Source organism: Melospiza melodia, chromosome 6 (genome assembly GCF_035770615.1).
Source record: "Melospiza melodia melodia isolate bMelMel2 chromosome 6, bMelMel2.pri, whole genome shotgun sequence".
NCBI classification, from domain to species: Eukaryota; Metazoa; Chordata; class Aves; order Passeriformes; family Passerellidae; genus Melospiza; species Melospiza melodia.
This window is the reverse complement of record NC_086199.1, coordinates 76,622,510-76,644,062: the sequence shown is the minus strand read 5'-3', so window position 1 is coordinate 76,644,062 and position 21,553 is coordinate 76,622,510. Positions and strand designations below refer to the sequence as shown.

The 21,553-nt window shown below is 46.8% G+C and overlaps 1 protein-coding gene across 3 annotated transcripts; it reads right to left on the bottom strand.

The window, feature by feature from the left end:
* Positions 1-1,995: 1,995 nt before the first annotated feature.
* On the bottom strand, positions 1,996-19,237 carry BMF (Bcl2 modifying factor). Of its 3 annotated transcripts, none has more exons than XM_063159333.1 (5): positions 19,160-19,233; positions 17,668-17,832; positions 16,418-16,738; positions 15,291-15,454; positions 1,996-2,748 (listed from the first exon to the last, which is right to left on the bottom strand). In XM_063159333.1, the coding sequence occupies exons 3-5, from the start codon at positions 16,731-16,733 to the stop codon at positions 2,647-2,649; spliced, it is 582 nt and encodes a 193-aa protein (XP_063015403.1). In that variant the 5' UTR covers positions 16,734-16,738; positions 17,668-17,832; positions 19,160-19,233; the 3' UTR covers positions 1,996-2,646. The 3 variants fall into 3 exon arrangements, with proteins under 3 accessions (XP_063015403.1, XP_063015405.1, XP_063015404.1); XM_063159335.1 differs by having other exon boundaries at positions 16,418-16,642; XM_063159334.1 differs by lacking the exon at positions 17,668-17,832 and having other exon boundaries at positions 19,160-19,237.
* Positions 19,238-21,553: the final 2,316 nt, after the last annotated feature.

The following is a 21,553-nucleotide window of genomic DNA, read 5'->3' as shown; positions in this document are numbered from 1 at the left end:
GTTGCAGTGGGAAATATGGACTGGCAAAGATGTGTCTTTCCCTGAGCCAAATGACTTCACTGAGGCCAGCAGCCTGACTGGGAACCATTTCAGGTACTTGTTTCTCCATGTTAAGAAGAGTCTCGTCCTAGATAAATTGGTCAGATCTTAACTCTAGAAAGTGGCAGTACCAGACTTATCTTTCCAGCTTATGCATCCAGAGGACAGGCCTTATTAGCCTGTTTGACCATCAAGTCAAGGCAGAGGGAAAGGGGAAAGCTCACAATGATTTTTAAATGTCAGAAGCAGTTGCTGAATTTTTCGTAGTTTGCAGGGTTATGATGTAGCATTGACTGTTCCTGATAAAAGGCTCCTGGCAAGCAGAGGGAAAGGCATGCATCACATCCAAGGCCATGCCACAAGGGGAGGCATCATTGCTGCATTGCTTCCTGAGCCTCCACACTTCCACTACTGCCTCTTAAAGACCTTCTTATTTAAGAACCTTAAGGATACTATTTGGTTTCTCAGGGGTCCCCAGCTCAATCTGTGCTTGCACTACACCTCAGGCTTTCCCCACCATTTAAGTCCTCTTTCTCCAATGACCAGCACTTACATCAAGCAGACTGTGCAAAGCAAAGTATGGAAAGCCTCATCTCTGGCAGCGTGGGCAGAGAGCAGCTTCCATCCTGCTGCAGCATAGTCAGCAACAGCTATCACTTAGATCACTCTGGGTAACTCTGTAGTGCACATGCTTAAAGGAACAATACTAAACCAAAAACAATTCCCCCTCCTAAAAAAAAAACCTCCCACCCTCCCTCTCTATAAACCCACCCCCAAAAATATTACTTGAGATTCATTTATATGAATTATTAACCATCATGGACAAACATATTACTCTAGCTCTAGCTAGAAAAATAACACAAAAGGAGAAAAAAAGCTTTTCTCACATAAACTCTCTCCTTATGTTTAAAGAGAGTGACTGTGAATATAGGAGGGTGAAAAAGGCTTGGAAACCTCTTTCAGGGAGCTAAAGTACATTTTGCCACAGTAGACGCAGGATGAAAATCAAAGAGAATGGGTCTGAGAGAAAGCAAGAAGGTCCAAATTTAACTCTGTTCAGCAAACTGTTACCAGACACTACAGTGCAATGATGAGATTACAAATACCAGAGAAAGCAGGAATTAGAGACAAATATGCAAAGAGGGGTGGAGAAGAAAAGCATATGTGCAAGTAAACTACTCTTCCATACAGTAATGAGTATTTTTCAGAGTGGATCAAGAATTTCTCAACACCTGCAGCTGAACATTTCTAACACAACTGAAGAGCAATTCTCTGGACAGCTCTTCCTCAAGTTGGTTGTATCATTTGAGACCTACAACAAGGTGCAGTGGCAATATGGAAATTTTCAGAAAAAATAATAAGGTCTGTATTGCTTCTCTGTTCATGTTTTACCCTAGCTGTCACTGGGTCTTGAACTAAGTATATTTAAGGCTACAGAGAAGCAGCCATCAATGTTTTAGGCTACTTCTTTTTGGTAGGGTAGTTTCCCTGTGCTGGTCCAATAGTGTCGGCCATACGGACAAACCTCTGAGTGCACACAAACTGACAGAAGATCTCCCTTGAAATAACATTACTGCTGCTAGTCAGTATATGCTTACAGCAGCCTCCAAATACTACACACTAGAGTAATGGACAGACTGCTTGTACAGTGTACATATCAGACTAGACGCTAATTCATTTCCCTGTCAAATCCTGAAGCAAAGTTATCGGATGCCTGGGATCTAAGCCTTCCTGACCAACCACATTATATAGTAGGAGAAAAGAAAACCAAAATAAAATAAACATCCACCATAAAACTACTAAAAACATATACATTAGCATTGTAGAAGAATGACACATGCGATATTCCATGGATTTTGGCTTCCTGCTGGCTCATGGGCACTGAGAACACTGAACTGAAAGCAGGCAGAAGCTAGTAGCCACCAGCAACCCCAAGAAGGTTTCTTTTTCAGCCTGTTCTACTGATTTATTTATTTTTTAATTGACGGCAATGACAAAGAACAGCTTTTCTTGTGAGAGCGCTGCAAGTGGTGCCCAATGGAATGGCCGAAAAGGTCAGATTTCTTTGTGATTTTCTCTCACACAGGGCACAATGAAATAAACAGTAACCAATGAATAAAACAAGTAACCCGATGGAACCAAGCTACTTGAATGTTTTTCACTGCTAAAAATGTGGAGGAATTGAGCATCTCTGCTCTAAAAGATACCCCAAGTATGTTTAGTCATCAATCCCAGGCATCACTTTTAACTAGCAGCCAAAATGACACTCGTGCACTCTACCATCCCCTACTGCACAGGGCAGAGGAAGCCGTCAGTCTAATACCTGCCTCCCTTGCACAGAGGTCACCGGTGCGGGGAGCCAGCAGCAAGCTTTACCAAACACACCCACATTCTGGCTTTCCTTCAACAGTGTTGGACAAGAGCTCCCTGCCTCGCGAGGCAGGCAGCAGCAAAGAAGAGTCCGTGGAAACACCCAGACTTGAAGACGAGTATGCGAAAGTCAGAGTCCTCACATCCGGCCGGCGGAGTGCAGCGTCTCGCCCCCGAGCCAGTGTTTGTTCAGTGCTCCCTGCAGACTGGATGTGGCCTCAAACAGGCGGGCGCAGCTCACCTCTGCCCAGGGTGGTTCCTGTTCACCTCCGTGTTTAAGGCCAAGTTGTGTAGGAAGAGAAAGAGCTGCCACCACACTTGATTTCTGTTCTGCTGATGCTGTAGAGAAGAACAGTTAAAGCAAGGTTATTTATATTTCTAAAATTGCAACATACCACTTCTCTTTTCCAATAACAACTCAGTTACACTTTTCAAGAGCAGACACTTTAATCCCATCAGCATAACAAGGGGGTGCAGCAAGGGATGAGGGGAGAGGGGGAAATGATAAGTTCTCCAGAAATAATTGTAGCTCTAACATTACAAAAAGAAAAGAGCAGACCCTTTATGCATTGTGCACAAGAGGATTAAACTTTTTTTTTTGCTTGTAGGATTTCGCAGAGTTTAGCCAAGTGCTGTTTTTAATCAGATTGGCTTCTGAGCCTTTCAAAAGCCCCAGCTGCATGAACAAACAACCTTTTTTTTTTTTTTTAAAAAAAAGCCCCCCTTCACCCCTAAAGTAAAAAAAAGAAAAAATATAACTGGTGATCCATCTGTAAGTGATTTGACACCGTGAAGGTCAAAGGGTTAATCTTCAATTTAAACCACACTGCTGAGACAGCAAAACTCTGATTTCATCTAGTACAAGAAAACACATTCGTGCACACACACACTCCCCCACCCTCCCCCCACCACATTTTCCTTCCCAGCATCTCCAAGATAATACTGCCCTTTTTATAGCCACTTTTGACAGTAAGCCATAAATAATCAGCCTTGGAGCCCTTTCCTACTGACTGGAGCCAATTAAACCTTAAGCAAGAACATACTTGAAAACACACAAAAAACCAAATGCAAGAGGTTATTTCAGGTCCCATTGTCAAGGAAGAAACATGGGAGTTGAGTTTCAGGGGGACACCAGACTACATAATGCAGCTTTGGGACAGGGACGCTGTTCCTCCTTTTGTTATAAGTAATCACCCCTGCAAAAGTGGCTCCGATTATACCCCCACCTTCCTGCACTTTAATGGCATCTCGTACAAACAGGTGGGTTTCTCCTTACATTGCCCAGTCTGGGATACTATTTCACCTCAATAACCGACTCTCTATTAGAAGTCAGTCTTCATTTTCTCATCCAGAATTCCATATTTGCTAGGCAGGCTTGATCATTTCTGGAAAACAAAACAAACCAGCCCAAATCTCCGCCCCCTACCCCCCTCCCCAATCCCCAGCAGACGAGGAAACAGAAGATTGGCTTCCCACAACTTTGCCTCAGTACACAGGAGTTCATAAAAGAGCACTGAAGCACATTATATGAACAAGATGTTTCAACTCAGATTAGCCCAACAGGGCAGAACAACACAGTTGCAAGGCATTTTTTACATAATCACAAATAAGAGTTGCAACTGGAGTTGGTGTATTGGAGATGTGTCAATAGATAGCTCTTCAAAGCCCTTCCAGATAGCCATTAAATTATGTTCATATTCCAGTGTGAGTAGATCTGTGCCATTTGAATCACAAGCACACACAAAAGAGGCTTCCAGAAAACCTGTGTTCATCTTGCATCTTAGCAGTGGGTCATTATTCTTGCCCTCAAAAATTAACAAGCAGAAGAAATGGATTTGGAAAAGTTCACACAGATCCCATGGCACATTTCAAGAGCACTGCCTTTGCAGCATAACCTGTAAGTAGCGGCTCTAGAGCCTGCTATTGTTTCTTTCAAAGTAACTAGTCCTGGGTTCAGTCCTTACTGATTGCACAGGCATTGCTAGGTATACAGGGGAACAATCTTTTATAAATTGTCCTGTAGGACTGGCTTAAAAAACACTAATTTGGTCTCAAAAAGCAAAAGCAAAGTTTTTGGTTTTTTACTCGCATCTCAGTTTGACCAGGCTTTCCCTTCCTCATCAAACTCCAGAGATTCTTAGCACCCTCCCTACAGCCACACTCCTAAAACTGCTGAAACTGCACAGGGAACCACAACGTCCCTGTGACATGTAGATACCATGTTTTTATCAAGCTATTACTGCCTCTTGAAGTTACTTTTTGGTACAGCATTTTTGTCCTCTTCCAATTAAAATTGTTTCATGTATTTGCCTAACACACTCAAGGAGATTTCCATGCAAGAGCAGAATAGGAAATATTTTACCCTTGGTTCTCCTTGCTTATAAGAAGCATACCATCTCGAATAACTTTTTTAAGAATGTTGACACCATTTTGCTTTGAAGTAGAAAATAGAGCACTACGTTGAGGGCAGCTTTCCAGGTTTTATTCCTAGATCTAGGGCTTGCTTGCATTTCCCTAGGTCTGTATTCAGCCAGCATTTTTTCCCATGGTGGTGTGGTCCCACACACACTTTCTCTGGCCCACATACTGGAGCAGCTCACTCACGATGTCCTGTCCCCACAGCAGTGCTGGAAAGTGAACTAGAGCAGCGCAATGATCAAGGCCAGAACTAATCCCATAAGTTGCCCTTACTGTTTAACAGGTCATCCTAAACTATCTGATCCATGGCATCATGTACTCAGACTGATGCTTGTTTGAGGACAACAGAAAGATGATGACCTGTGAAGAGGAGCAACCTGGGACTATGTGCTTCAGCAGCAAGCCTAGCTAATGGGGTTTGGAGTTACAGCTCTGCTTCTGGGCTGATCTGCTTTCTGTGGTACTAATTCAGCATGGGGCAAGAGCCACAGAATGGAATGGCAGACATTATTTGCAGTAAACAATTTATGGAAATAGCTAAAAAATGCCCTTTTCACAAGTTTCTGTGTCTTTTTCCCCAGATACGCTTCAGCCAAGACCAAAATTCTTAAATATTTCAAGACTGAGGAGTTTTAGTGCGGTATAATTTACCTTTCAGGATGGACAGAAAACCCAGAACAGTGATTCCATGAACTTGGCATATATATTTTTTTAAATGTGATATATTTTGAGACATTTTTCTAAGATTCATAACTATTGTGATACTGGTATCATTTCCCTAAGCTTCACAAGGCTGATTTGCCCTTTATCAAAATAATTCAATCCTCAGAATCACTACTGCATAAAAATACCAGGGATGAACGCTTTGCCACCTCCATGTGGGAGCAACAAAATAACCCTTTTGAGGCTTCCTTCCCAAGAAGGAAAGAAGCCCCTTTTGCCCTCCACATAACTTTAACTAAAGAAGAGTAGACTTGTGAATACAGTAAGTCAACACAAAGCTGGAAACACATAAAACCATTTCCTATTGCAGCTGCTGCTTTTTAAAGGGGATATCCTTAAGAGACTGTCTGTCTGAAATGTTAGCATGAATGCTTCAATGAGTCACAAGAAAAGGCCATTTTACAGGAAAAGTGTTCTCTGCAGCAACAGTACATTAGCGAAGCCTCTTCCATGAACTGTGCTGAACCAAAAACCAGACTACTTGTAAACAAACACAAAAAAAACATGCAAGACTTTTACTGGAAGCAAATGAAAGAGGAACATGACTGACCCGACACTTAGTCCTTGCCCACAATTAATTCCTAATACATGTTTCACACTCTAAGCATACAGATACATATCTGGCAAATAGCACTCCAGACGTCAAAACCTTTTGTACTCCTACCAAGCCCTTGCACAGGGTGATCAAAGGGAAGATCAGGGCAGGTGATGCACTTCAAAGAAAATGCTGTCTCTTTGACACAGCTCCTTGAATCCATGAGCATGAATGTTTAACAGATTAATAAGACTCATTTTTACACTTGATATACACGTGCCATTAACAGCCTTGTTTAAAAAAGTAAATATGCTTGTCATATGCACATGTTGTATGTGGGTCTGTCTGGTACACTCCATCTACCCTCCTGATCTCATGGGCAGCTTCTGACTTTGCTTCATAGCTTCCAGACAATTAAGGGTCATATTCTGATCCCATCTTAACTAGAAGGATTAATATGGACCTAAATGGTGCTGTGAGAGCAAAAGAAGAAAAATTGCATATGTGTACATAAAAATATTATTCTTCCTTTAATGACTAACACAAGTATTAGCAACAAGTTGTTGGGATTGTATTTATTCACTGAATACAAAAATACTTGCACACCGGGAGCAGTTGCTGACTCATCGCTGAAGGCTGTTTTGGCTGCCAGGTGGCTGGAGGCATATTGTGCTACCACAAAATATGCTTTAGCTTACAAAGACTAGAAAGTCACAGTCCCCAAGGCAACAGAGGTTACAGAAGGTGTCCCCTACTGGAGAGAGAAATGCAGGCTATTGGAAGTCAAATACAAATCTTTCCAGCTGTGACTCCTAATGACCAAAGTATAATGCATGTGTAGAACCAGCAGAGAAAAAAAGGAGGCAGTAACAGAGGAAAAAAATGAAAGAGGAGCTCAGCCACATGGCTTCTCATGGTAACACAATAAAGAGGATGAGAGCCCTTAATCGGGAAACTCCATCCTTCTGTCTTGCAATGACTCTTACACAGGACTCAACTTGTAGTAAAAGGAGGCATCATGTCAAGTATTGCTTCCTTTCTCATGAGCCTCCATCAGACTTTGCAACAAGATGAGCAACACGTGTGTTTGCGGAGAGAGGACAGACAATACTGGGCAAAGCCAAAGGACGTAGGGTGCAGGGGACGCCCAAAGCAATGCACGGCTGCCCAGCCCAAGCACGGGAGAGGGCACGGCCGGAGCAGCAATCAGCGGCGGCTGCTGCCCCGAGGCCGCTGCGGGCGCAGGTGAGCCTTTCTGAGCTTTCTCGGCGTTTGAAAAACAAACACGCAGCCAGGTGAGCCTTTCCGAGCTTTCTCGGCGTTTAAAAACAAACACGCAGCCAGGTGAGCCTTTCCGAGCTTCCTCGGCGTTTGAAAAACAAACACGCAGCCAGGTGAGCCTTTCCGAGCTTCCTCGGCGTTTGAAAAACAAACACGCAGCCACTCGCGCCTTCCTCTCCAGCGCGGGCAGGAAGGGGAAGCAGACAGCCGCCATGGCAACAGCCAGCTGACGGCAACCTGGGAAGGGCAGCCACCGGCCACTGCGTTCCCAGGCCCTCGGCCTTCCCCTCCTGCCCCATCCCGAGGGGCACGCTGGCTTATTTTACACAAATACGGTAAATAAAAGTCCCGCATTTCCACAGAACCGTGCCTGATACCACTCTGTACCTGCGGCCCGGGGTCCGGCACGGCTCGGTCCCGTGCTCTGGGCGTCGGGTGTGTGTGTGAGAGTGCTGGAAGAGATACCCAGGAGAGGACACCCCACACCGCCCAGCCACAGCTGGCAGCTGCAAGAGTTTTTGACCTTTTTAAGGGTTTATTGACTGAACCTGCGTGTGATGGGGCAGGGCTGTTCCACAGCTCCCGGTGTTCATGCCCGCCCTGCGCAGGCCCGGGACCCGCTGACCTGCGTTTGGCATCCATTGCTTCACCAGCAGAAGGGAGGCGCTCCCAAAACTGCTCACTGCTGCGGAGACCCCCCCTAGTGATAAAAGTCTGCCTCGGGGTTTGCCTAAAATAACACTTTAAAAGTTTTTACAGGAAAAATCTCCTTTTGCGGGGGGGCAGGGGTGGGCGCGGGGCCGCCCGGCTGCGCGGGGAGGCGGCGGGAGGGCAGGTGCAGGGCTGGAGCCTGCGGGCAGCGCACACTCTCGTCAGCAGCGCCGATGAGTCACAGGCTAAATTTAGCCGGCGATATAAACACAGCGCCGAGCGCAAACACGGCCGGCCGGGCCCTCGCACGCACCGCCCGCTCCTCCGGCCCCGGGGGCTCCGGCCCCGCTGCCAGCGCGCCCTCGGGTCTGGCTCCCACCACGGAAAACCCAACCGGGCTTAACAGGACTTGCCTCACTGCTTGTTTTTGGACCGCTATTTTTTTCTGCCGTGGTCCGGTCCTCGGAAGGATTCCTTTTCATTTGGCAAGGCGGCTAGTGAGGAGAAACAAACAAACCCCAACATCCAAACGGAGACTATAAAGGCTGGCAGGACATTCCTCCTCAGTGGCTTGAAACAAAAGAGAACTCTGCATTTGGGCACTTGCTTTCCTGCCCTTCCACCATAAAATTTAATTGAGTAAAATACAAACATGTACACGCCTTTCTGTAAATAATCAGTCCAAATATCTCATCATCCCCCTCAGAGATGGCACTATCTTAATAAGATCAACCAACTTAGGTGGAGGGCTGGAGGCAGAACAACTAGGTTCCTATCAGCAATCCTTGTATGATCCCAGTCAAGTTATAACCTGCATTTTCTACTCTCCCACAATAAAAAATAAGTGGGGCATTACCACAATTATTTCTTAATTCAAAAATAATTTCTCAGCTGTCACACTGCTACAAGCAGAAAGCATCTTACCACTGTCACAGTGCTGCAAGACCTGAGGAGATCCAGAAGAACCTGCGGAGACTGAAGGGGTTGTTCAGCAGCACTGAACACTGATGTCAGAAATACTGCAGAGCGATTCACCTGCACTGTCTCAAAGAGCCGTTTTGTGCTCTTTATTCTGGGCAATCTTGGTCTTTTGAGGTTGTGGCCCCAGTGCCTCAAGACAGTCCTGTGCCCAGCAGGATTCATGGCACACAGTGGCACAGAGCTTGCACGGCTCTCCTGCCACCCTGCTCCCTCCCAGCTCCCTTATCCTCTGCCCACCTTCGCTATCACAGCTAGGCAGGAAGTTTTGCTTTTTAACATTATCCCTTACTTTAAGCAGGAACATACATGTAATATATTTAAGTCTTTTGTCAGCTGAAAACATAGAAGAGGCTAGATTAGGATGATGTAGAAGTTTTGTGGGTCTTATTAAACTGATACACAATGATTATATGTGGCTTGCATCAAGAGTTTGTACAGCCCAGCCTCCAGCAGCAGCCTTACATGGCTGCCTGAGGGAAAGCTAAGGGCAAGTACATGCAATAGCTTCCACTAGTACTCTCTTTCAGCATCTAACTAGTTTGAGCTTAGGATTTTCTGAGTCAGATCTGGTTTCTGTTTATTGAACGTCTGCCTCAATGGCCATAAACTTGTCTCAATTCCCCTTGAACCCAGATAAAGCACTGGGATGCACAATATGCCTTGACAAGGAGCTCCACGGCTTTCACCTGTTCCATGAAAAATGACCTCATTTACTTTGAGCTGGCTCCCACTAGTTTGACTTGATTTTGCCTAGTTCTTGTACTGGGAGAAATTAGTCTATTCATCTCCTTCATGTCACTTTTGATTTCTGTTTAATATTGCTTCCCGCTTGGTTTGTATCTTTTTTTAGGCTTAGCAGTCCTTAGCTCATTTTTTCATATGGAAGTTCTATAATCTGTCTTGCCCTTCTCTGAACCTTTTCCAGTTCTGCTGCATCATTTTTGATGAAGGAAACCAGAACTTCATATAACATTCAAGATACAGTAGAAACATGAATTTATACAGTGGCATAATTACATTCTTGTTCTCAGTGTCATTTCTTAACATACCAGAGAATACCATTTCAGACAAGACGTGAAATGGTCCAGCACATTTCTGTTAACCTACATGTCAAGTAATCAGCTCCATGGGCAGCAGGATTTTAAAACAGGTGATAAACAAGGGGCAGCAAGTTGTTCTGTCATTTGTATGCATGGGGAAGGTACACTTCCAAGGCCACTTCTTCCTTCATTGTCATTTGTCATAATGAAAAGAAAGGGGGGAAAAATCTAATAACATTAAGCAAAATATCTGTGTCTACCTCCTTATATCAAATTTTTTACTCCACTGACCATAAGAATGGAGCATAGGATTCCAGTTCCATAGCCCTGAAAGAACTTTGTTTTACATCTCAGGCTTCCCAAACTCACACCCACCCTACCCCCTGCCCTTTAAATTGGGCTCACTCACTTCAGGAGCTCTCTCCCTCACCATGTTTGTGCATCCTCAGCTGGAGATTCGAGTCCTGCACCAGTGGGCAACGCACAGAAAGCAGAGCTGAAGAGGTGACCCACTGCTGTGCAGAGCAGCAGGGAAGATCCTGAAACACACTGACCTACTCAAGAAACAAATGAACAAAAACACATACCCCAGGTCTCAGAGAGACTGTAGATGCAAGTGAAGTTTGGAGCTGCTGGTGCTACAGGCTTAGCTGCAGAACAGTCTGAATCTCTGCATTATTATTAGGAAGCATTCCTGAACATTCTTCCTAAAATGTAAGGTCATAAAGAACAGATTTCTGCAAACAATTCCAATGTGAAAAGCAACTGTTAAAATGCCCTGAATATCCTTAATAGTGCAAAAAGCCTGATGGAGTTTGGGATAAATGATGCCCATGTAGTACTATGTACCCACTCTCTCACGCCTGTAAGTTTCCGACAGGCTCCCTGTTGCATAAGTAGAAGTGTCTCAGAGGAGGCCCTGATAACTCTTATGAGAGACAGACAGGAAGAAGTATGCAAAACATAACACGTTTCACTTTCAAAGGAAAACAACATTTCCTTCTGGACATTTTCAGTGTCATTAGCTTGAGCCAAACAGGTACCTGCCTAGCTGTCTGCCCACAGCCAGTGTGGATGCAGGCATTTGTGTTCCATGGGCTGCTGAACCCTGTTGCAGTGATGGTAAGACCTACTTGCTGAACCAACTGGGGAATTTAGAGAAACAAAGTTTTCTATAGCTAGATCCACAGAGGATTTTTGAGCATGGTAAGCATATCTAAATCAACTGCAGGATTCCTGATGTGTTGGAAAGGGACTTTGTTGTTGTTTGTAATGCACTTATTTACTCAAGAAAGCTCAGTTCTGATTCAGCATCTGGTTCTCATTGAGGCTCAGCTTTTTTTAAACTGAGCTTTCCAGATGGGTTGACTGAAGCACAAGGAGGTCAAGAGACTTGTCTGAGGTCATACAGCAAGTCAGTGGCTCTGCTTGGACCTGAGCCCAGAACTGTTCAAGGCTACCACTCCTTGGCTCTTAAAGAGACAATTTTATCCCCTGTGAAGTGATCTTATCTCCACGAAGAAGAAATATGATAAAAGCAGTCCCCTCAAAGCTGCAGCCTGCTTAAAAAGAGTTATTTTATTTGGAAAAAGCTATAGAGTTCCAGTGCCTCACTGGAGCCCATCAAACTGAAGGTGTGTGATCCTGATATACAGTGTCATCCACCCCATCCCTGGATAACCCCCTACTCCTCTTTGCTGCCGCCACCATTCCTGGTTGTGTACTCACACAACCCCATCTAACAACCCCTCATGTCATGAAATACACTCTCCACTGAGCACAGCTCAAAGCCCCTCCTCAAGGCAAGGAAACCCAAGTGCACTCAGGACCTGAAGCAGAGCCCAAGCACTTGTTGCCACAGCCTGGACATGTGGGGTGTGGGAAACATATCCCAGCCAACCAACCCATAAGCTCAGCTCTGTTCTCCACAATGTCAGAGCATGCTCTTGAAGTTCAGCCACAGGCTGAGCTGCAGCAGCAGTTCACTGATTCCATAGCAAAGACACACTTGCTTCAAACCAAGGAGGAGGTGGCAGGTACTGGCTTCTCTTGCAGAAAGCATGGCTTGCCTCTGCCTTTGTTTTCCAGGGGCAGGGTGAAAAAAATAAAACAGGGAAGTCTGCTAGAAGCTACACAGCCTCAATCAAGTAAGAGACAGTAAAGAACTCAAAAAACCCCATCTATATGGGTCTCACAAGTCATTCTGCAAGAGCCCTTGCAATCAACCTGTAGCAGGCTCTGCTATTTAGGAACACAGAACATCGGTCAAGTCTTCTTACAAGAAATTCAGCATCTTGAGGAGATGAAAGACATGGAGTTCTAGGGAATGTTGTGTTATTGCTCTAGCACTGTTCTAAGGATTAAATAGCCAGGTTTTATATTACTGTTTTCTGTTTAACATATTAATAGGAAATGAAACTCTGAAAGTGATTTTCATGCCAAAAGCAAGCATAGGTGCGGCCAATTTTCTTATTCTTGCTAGATGCATACCCAAAAATCTTTTGTATAGCCAAGAACCACAGAATAAATACCATTTAGCTCCAGAAGCCCAGAGAAGAGATAACAATGACTCTCCAGGGCTCCAAGTGTAGGATGGGGTTAGACCACGCATGCAGCAGAGTCCAATGACAACTCAGTGATGTCAGCCTCAGCAGCAATTGCCTGCTCAGTTTCTCTCTAGCCAGGGATGTACATTAACCAGCACCCTTTGTGTCAACACAGCCTTGCTGCTGCTGCAGCAGCAGAATGGGGGCGATACCTGAACTGCTGGAGAGTCTCACAGAAGTCAAGAGCTATGGCAAGGCAGCTCTTGAGCTAGCTGGATGCACCATTCCAATGCTAAAAGCCTTTCCTAACTTCCACTGAAAGGGCACACACATTTTCTTTTCACAGGTTCACAGATAAATGTTTTGTAGGCTCTGAAAACACACCTTGTTGAAAACCAAGCTTGCTCTCTCTCAGGACTTCACAAGACCACACTGGTGTGACTAACTTTGTGGTATTCTAAATCTGATTCAAGACACCACTCTGGAAAGTTGGTTTTGACCAAATGTTTTAGACAAGCTGAAATGGGGTTTTCAAATCAGGGGTTAGTTTCACAGCAAGATAAACAACAGCCCAGTTTTCCATGCCTCAGAGACTGCCCCTTCCAAACCACAGCACGCTGAGAACGGATCTCGTGTCTCCAGGGGCAGACCGCCTGCTCCTTCAGCAACGGGCCGGGCAGAGACATTGCTCATAGGACAGAGGGGTTCTCCACGGGGGATTCATGCCAAAAGCCAAAGGAAATCCTACATGCAGGACGGGGAGGGAAGGGATTGGGCATGACAACCAAACACTCTACAGCGATCAGTGCTTTGGACACCAATATGTGGCTCAATACTCAAGTTTTCCTGACAAACAAGAAAGAATCCCTCAGCAGATCCAAATGCCAAGGCCTATCCCAGGTTCAGGCTGTGGATAACCACTGGCTGAACTACTCTGTCCTCGGGTTAAGTTTTCGAGTTGCTTTGGGTTTGGTATTTTTTTCCCCGTTTTGTTTTCAAATTTAAATGGCTGAAGGCTCCCGTCCCCTTTACAACTTGTTGCTGTTCCAGTTCAAACAAAGAGCGCGGAGCCCCTCCTCCGGCGGGCCCCGGGGCCGGGCCGCGCCGCCCAGCACGGCCGGACGCCTTTGTTTACTACGGCTCCACACGCCGGGCTGGCCGCCGGCCGGGGCTGCGCGGCCGGGCCGCCTCCGGGAGCCGCGGCCGGGCACCGGGAGCCCGACGCCGCCTGCCTGCTGGGGCCGGGCCCGGGGGGCGCTCCGGGACGCGTTTCCAAGGCACGGGCATCAGATAGGGACACTCCCCCCCGATGAAAGGGGTCAAGTTACAACCAGTTCCACCAGTTGGGTGCAGGGCTCCTCTGCCAAGCTGGTTAAACCTTCCCTTTCCTGAGAGCCGGCCTGGCGAGAGAGCGGGGCCTGCAGCTAACGCTGGCGAAAAGGCGCCACCGGGGAAAACCCCATTCAACCACAAACAACACGCTAAAAATCTCGTGGTAGCTCTTTATTCCTGCAGTTTGCTAAATGACATTCATAGCCCCATCTACATTTCTACAGGCTAATCTTCCTTTTCCTTCTTTAATCATTCACCTATTAGGAGATGAGTAGTCCCAGAATTTCCTCATCTCTCAGGTGACACAGAGAGACCAAGATTTTGGCCAGCCACAAGCCACACTCTCTGACCCGGACAGAGATCCTCACTTACCTTAGAGAAGGGGTGCAAACGATCCCACAGTTAACAGAGGACAAACTCACTTGGAGTAGGATAAACTTTCTGTCCCTTTCTGAAGTCAGCAAAATTTCTTCATATACAAGCAGATGCACACCCTCCTTGTTGGGCTTGTATAGAAGGGGCAAACTGCTGTCTACTGCCAAGCTTCTGCCACCTCTGACCATCTCTCTATGGGCTGAGATTTTAATTTTATCTCTAGTCAAAGGGGAAGGAGAGCAAGGAAGAAAGAATCAAGGGTTCTGGGGGTAATGGTTATTTTGTTTCTTTGAACAGCAGTGTTTGGGTTTTGAGTTTTTTTTTTTCTTTTTGTTTTGTTTTTTTTTAAGAAACCAAGAATCTGGAGTGTGTTTTTCAGACCTGATAGCATCTTACAGGTGTATTTTGTGGTGAGGAAGTTAGTCACAAGTCTGAGACACTAGCTACGACTGTCTTACTAGTAGCTGCTAGTAAGTCTAGTATTATCTAAATATTCTTTACAACATTACATAGAACTACCGTTAGACAACAAGGAGTGTCAGAACAGACTCCAGGCTTGTTATCTCCAAGGCAATGAGCTGACATAAGCCACTGATGGCTACATGTACCACAGAAGAGAAGGTGCTGGTGGTGAGGAGAATGGAGAAGAGTAAAAGCTGTAATAAAAAGCAAGAGGAACATTCCTGGGAAAAGCCTCAAACCCACTGCTGATGAACAGGAAGAGCTGGAATAGCAGCAGCTAACACAGAAGAGCTCCCTTCCCGGGCACTAAATGCTCATATTCATATTCCCTCATATTCTCTTCCCTCCACCTGCCAGTCTTTAGAAAGAGTAAGCAATCTAGCATAAGCAAAATGCATCAGGACACTCCTGCCGTTTTATCATTGCTGGCAGTCTGCTGTCTTAAACAAGAGCTCACTTAGCTGATGGTTGGAGCCAGTCCTCAGAGCAGCACTCTTGGACAGGTACAGCCCACTTTCCCCTGCAGAGACACCCTACCCTCTGTATGTGGAGCCGGTGGAACTGGTCGGCAATGCACTGCAGCTTCCGTGCGATCTGCACCTCAGCGCGTGCTTCCCGCTGACCTTCCTGAGGCTCCTCCTGGAGCTGCGGGTCCAACACAAAGCCAGCTGCAGGGACATGTAAACGGTAACCAGCACTCCCTACAAAACAGAGCACAAGAGTCATTCTTCCAGGGCAAAGATTATCTTTTCTGCTCAGTACACTTCATGGAGGAAAGAGCTGTACATAGTCCTACATTTTTGACGTTTGAAGTCTAGTTTCTGAAGGCCAAAGAATGACTGTATGCTGTAACACAGTGCAGTAAAAGATTTGCCCAGCTTTCAAATAAACTTATATGGATTAAACAGAGCACTGATGTGTTGATTCCCATCGTCAAATGAGTGGCGGGATCTTAAAATTGATTCCTTTTGCTTGTTTACAGCTCAGCCAAATGCTGTGGCTTGGGATTTTTTTAAGGACAGTTTTGCAGTTTTACAGGATCTCTGCCTCAAGTTGTCTCCCCCTTCTACAAAAGGCAGAAGTATCTTTTTTGTCAGTTTTTTCTCAGTTTTCTGTCATTTGGCGATTTTAGTGATTTGAATTAAAGCTGAATTGGATACACAAAGCTGAGTGGTGACCCATCAGTTACTAGTAAAATACTGGATGGACATGCTACTTATTCAGAAACTTTAACTCCAGTGAAGAGCCTAAAAGCTGTAACTTTTTGCATCTTCTTCTCTCCACTGAAAACTCCTAGGAGTTTCCACTTCCTTCTATGTGGATGAGACAGACCATTGGTAGTTAAAAATGTAGGCAAATTGTAGGATATGAAGTACGGTGAACATTTAGACATCTAGCAGTAAAATCAAATGTGGCAGAATAAAGCCAGAGAGAGAAAGAGGGAATATCAAAGACAGCAGAAGCAATGAGCAGGTGTTTGGTTCCTGCAGTGGACAAGCAAGGGTAAGAAAATACAGGTTGTCTTTCTTGAGGGAGTAGGACTAAAGCAAAATAATTTCAGTCCTTTAATAAAACACCCTAATGAAAGAGACCTTGCTTGATTGGGGAAGTGCTAAAGGGACAGTTTCTTTGCTGCAAAGCTAGTGACTCTGGAGTGCTCTTACCATAGAAGAGTCTCCGTGGCTCTTCAGTGACTCCACAAGGCAACATAACATCCTGACTGGAAGAGGATGGGCTGAGTGTTTGAGTTGCCTTGTCCTGCTGCTCAGGATGCCTGATACCGGGACCACAGCAGTGTGTGAGGGGGAATAGTTGAAACCTCCCCAGAAGGCAGCTGTAGGACTGGTTCTGTGTGAAAAAGCCAGTTGCAGTCATCTCACCAGGCTGACCTGCAAGTCCAAAGTCATCAGAGTGAAACACGTCATCGTCCAGCCCATCCAGGCTAGAATAGTCCTCTTCCAGGTAGCTGGGGCGATCCATTGCTCCTGCAATAAAGGGACATTTGAGGAAACAGCTAAGACACAGCAAGAATGTTGTCCAGAAGAGAATGCCTTCTGCTCCAACAGTAAAACACAACCGATTTTACCACGCCTTCCCTCTTCCCCACTTCCCAGTGCTGCCCATCTGCATGGACAGGAGAGGTGAGCGACTGTGGTGAAGGTTAAGGCTTTGCAGAAAGTCCTCAGGTGCTGGGCCAGAGAGAGACAAAGTTGACATGCGTGTAAGTCCACAGCTCCAATTCCACACCTGCTCACAAGCAGAGAGCCAACCCCCAACCTCAGCACATAGAAACTGAAAAGACATTTCAGAAAGCAACCCAGATTCTTCTCATAGCCCCATGGCCACTCAGCTTCTTTGGGGTCTGCTTTGTTTTGGCCTGCTATACTTGAACTTTATGGTACATCCCATTCGCTTTTTCCCACCTATTTCTTATCGATAAAGAGAAGCTCTTGTAATCATAAGGATGCAAGGCCAGATTTTTAAGAAACCCAAGTGGTTGCAAAACTTAAGAGTTGTCAAAGCCACGTCTGTGAAGCTCTCCATTACTTCTCCCTATGAGGGCCAACTTTCCTTTCAACTTCTCATTTCTCCCCTCAGCTCAACCTAAGACATGTCCCAAACTTGGCAATGTAGTCACTTCCTTATCCCTCTTACCCTCAAGCCTACATGTGCCGTTAGTGCAATGGTTCATCCTACTACTAAAGAAAAACATGGCTGGTGTCAATGTTTAAAGCAGGATTTCTGTAGTTGCCACAGTAAACACTCCTGAGCTCTGTTACAGCACAAAGATGAACAAAGATGGTAGAGGGGAAAAACCCCCATGAACCCTAAATCACTATCTCAGACCTCTTTGCAAACATAAAGCAATTAGAAGCAGTATTACCAAAAATGCCACGAGTCCCTTTACTGTTACCTGTGCATCTAACCCAATTGGAAGACAGACTCCTAAGAGATCCATCTCCAGGATTTCCACCCAGTTCCAAACAAGGCAGTGAAATTCAACTCTTCATGTCTCTTCCTTTGCTCTGGTTTGCGAAGCATTTAACAGAATGGAAGACTAGCAAGAGGAATTTCAGGCCTGAAGGAGACATTAATAATAATTTTATAAGGATGTGTTCAGCGCTGCCCTTGGTGCTCCCATCTCCCCCCAGGTGAGCAGCACTCCGGACACCAGCTAGAGACAACAGGACCAAGCAGTGCAAGAACAGTTTCTGCAGGGCTCTGGCTGGGGGGCACTCCGCCTATTTAAGTTGCCGCATCTCAGCAGTTCACTCAACTGAGCCACAGCTCCCAAAGAAGTTTCTGCAGAGCGGAACAGGTACCAGCGCCACAGCCGGATGCAACTCTGCTGGATGACAACAGTGGCAGAGCACTCATAACATTCTCATCCGTGGCTTAAAGTAGTACACTGAAAGGAGTTATGGGCCCCAAGAGGCAGGCATGGATGATCTCCTTGCCAGCTTTTCTGCTGGATCAGTCACCTGACAGAGAAGCAGGCGGGAATGTACTTTGTCTTTACAGGAAAGTTTGCCAGATCTCATCTGTCAGCCTCACTGGGACACGGGCATTCCTCAAGGGAAGTGCAGCAAAGGCACAAAGCAAACCCCAAACAAAAGAGGGTTTAAAGAGCAAGAAGTTTAACTCGACCTCCTGCAATACGGTCCGACCCTTTAGCAGAGATTTTCAGAGAATGCCGATGCAGCGCGAAGGGCAGTTCATTCTACAATGGAACTCCTTCTACAACCTCCAAACGCAGCTCACGCTGGGAGCCACAGAGCCCGGACAGCTCGGGCTGCGGGTCTTTGCCCGGGCAGCGCCCGCGTCTCCGGAGCCGCGTCCTGCCCACGGCACTTCCTCGCACACGCCAGCGGCGACAGCCGCGGCCCGGGGCAGCCGCACGCCCGCGCTGACAGGCGGCGGGCCGGGAGCGGAGGGAGGGCTCAGCGCACACGTGCGTGCCAGCGTCCCAAAACAAAGCTGGCCGGCCTCGCTTCGCCACCGCTGGCCGCCTTTAACTCCTCCCCGCCCGGACTCTAGCCCCGCAGATGTGCCCCCGGCCAAGAGGTTTAACGCGGCTTCTCCGGGCAGCGCCGTGGGACGAGACTCCCGAGCTCGGCGGGGCGGCCCGGGAGGGGCAGCGCTGGCTGTGGAATCAGCCATCGCCTACATCAGCGAATCAGCTGCTTTCTCAGCGCCCACCGAGCTCATTCCTCGCCCGCACCCTCCCTCTTTCTTCCCGCTCCCCAGCAGGCGCGGGACTCCGGGCTGGACCGGCCGGGCCGGGGCAGCCCCGAGGCGAACCCCCCTCCCTGTCACGATCGCGCCCGGCCTCGGCACCGCCCTCAACGGCGACCTGGCACAGAGCGACCGGCCCCCAGCGGCGAGGGCGCTTCCTGGGCACTCACCGAGAAGCGGGACGGGCGTCCCTCGGGGACGGGGCGTCCCGGGAGGAGCCGCCTCCGCTGCAGCCTCCGCACCGCCAAACTGCGGCCGGCGCCGGCGGGCGCGCCGCGAACAGCTGACGGCAGCCCCGCCCCCGGCGCGCCCCGCCCCGCCCCCGCCCGCCAGCCAATGGGCGGGGAAGGGCGGGCCCGCTCCGGCCCGGCCCGGTCCCGGTGCAGCCGCGAGGGCTCGGTGCGGGCCCGCCCTCAGCGGGACGCGCTGCTCGCACCGCGGAACGCTCCCGCGGCTCGGCAGGCACCCCCAGCCGGGAGTGAGCCGCAGCCGCGCTGGGCTAGCTTTAAATCTGATGGGAGTGCCGCTCCAGGTGGTTGATTTCCAACAAAACTTTGATTTTTCAGCTTTAAATGACTTAGAAAGTTCGTCGTGATTTGTAAAGTCTGAGCCCTGAGGTGTGAGGGTCTAGGAGTTCTTCGCAGTGTGTTGTGCTCTTTCCTGTAGATGAGTACGACTACAGGACTGCACAGGACTAAAGAATCAAACTAATAAGGATAACTTATTCACAGCGCTTTCTGTGAAGCCCCCTCGATGAGATTAGCATAAAAACCCCAAGCCTCATGCCGCGAACAACAGCTCGGTGCATTTACCTTTACTCTGCCAATGATTTATCAGCTCCCCCTGTAATCAGTGGCAAAATCTCACCATGTTCGGAGAGGCAGGACCCAGCTCCTTGGCGCAGAGCAGCACCCTGTCAGGCTGTTTTTAAAACCTACGTAACAAGATCGCCTGGAAGGGAGGTTTTAAAACCCAGCTGGCAGCTGAATAATGTTAATTGCTGTCAAGTCTGCCACACAGTTACTGAGGTTTGTAACTTAAACTCAGGGGAGGGGTTAGATTGCAAACCGATGGCAAGCAAGGTGAGGCGAATTACTACGTTTTCCTCGTATCACATTGGCCTGGGCAGGCTCACAGAGCCTCTCCAGTTAAACGTTTCAGAGTCACTATGATTTTGAGTGAGGTATTTACAGTTGCCATTAATAGATTAACAGGCTAATAATGTTCATTGTCTCCAAAAACCCATTTCTTTGTGGTTCTCGTCCAAGTGTTCATTTCAACTCTTTTATTTGCCAGAAGGCTTGAGTCTACTTATTTACGAGAAGGTCAGATCATGTTTGACTTGTACCTCACCATCAAGTGAGAAAGAAAAAATACTCTTTTTCTTTCATTTTCAGTAGAGGACAAGGTTCTTAAAGTAATTAAGCCTCATTGTTCACTTTTGATAGTCAAGGGAATTGTGAGTAGGGTAAGAGGCAACTGATGTTTAAAAAAAACAAAAGGCATTCTATATCATCAAGATAGGCAAATTTTATCACACTGATGGTCAGACCCTGGCAAAATGCCAGCTGCTGGAGGGCTACTTCTAATTTGAATGTGTATCGCTATAAATAAAAAATGAATGTGCTATGATTCCAACCACTTATGTCTTCCAGACTGAGTAATAACTGCCTGCTGGTTAGGCTCATTAACAGTTAGAACAGTACCTGATCGGCTTTGTTTTCATCTCATTGAGCTGCAGTTGGGGCCACACTTTATATCCCCAGAGGCTGCATTTTGGGAACTCCTACTGTGTACAAAATGTATGGAAACTGAAATCTATGTGTATAATCAGGCTGGATGGTAAGAGGGCTCAGGAAGGATATTTGTGCCTTTCAGTGATTAAAAAAAAAGATATGGCAGCATTTCTAAGAGAGGGGACTCAGAGGGATTCCTTGAGGAAATTAGACATTGTTAAGAAATGGCTCCGAGTAAATAGACCGAAACCAAGACAGAGACAGCGAGTCTGAAATGGAAAATTGTGAACCAGGGGCAAGTTATACCACCAACCTCACTGCTCTCAGCTGAGAGAGTTTCTACAATAGTATGGAGACAAGCTTCTTACCTGGGAACAGGAGCCCAAGGGACAGATTCTCTGCCAGAGAGTTTTTGCTCATTAGTGTACATGGTGACATTTTGATTCAAGAGATTAATCTTAAATCACGTGCAGCAGTGTCCCTGTGACATCTTTGGATGGAAATACTGTACCATCCTATAACCCTTCTGTCAGCCTGCTCTACTGTTCAAAAGAATAAAATTGCTTCTTTTATTTAGTTATGCCCCCTACATATTCCTCACATGTCTTCACAACTATTTCTTATTTTACTGACAAAATGCTATTGTCAGCATTGTGCTGTAATTGCAGAGTACATTGTGATCTTAGGCACGGGCCTTGCAAGCTGCTCTGCCTGGGTGGGCTCCAAAACCCACACAGGGCCAGCTTGACTTTGGTGGGGGTAGTGTTGTCTGATGAGCTCAGTTTTCATTTCTATTTTTCTATTTTTGTAGCTCTCATGGTTGGAATA

What these genes read in the sequence shown, in the direction of transcription:
- BMF (XM_063159334.1), bottom strand. Translation starts at nt 16,733, where the DNA reads ATGGATCGCCCCAGCTACCTGGAAGAGGACTATTCTAGCCTGGATGGG. An exon ending in GCCACGGAGACTCTTCTATG is followed by an intron (nt 15,455 to 16,417) that starts GTAAGAGCACTC and finishes TCTGTTTTGTAG; the next exon opens with GGAGTGCTGGTTACCGTTTA. An exon ending in ACCGGCTCCACATACAGAGG is followed by an intron (nt 2,749 to 15,290) that starts GTAGGGTGTCTC and finishes TCTTCTCTACAG; the next exon opens with CATCAGCAGAACAGAAATCA.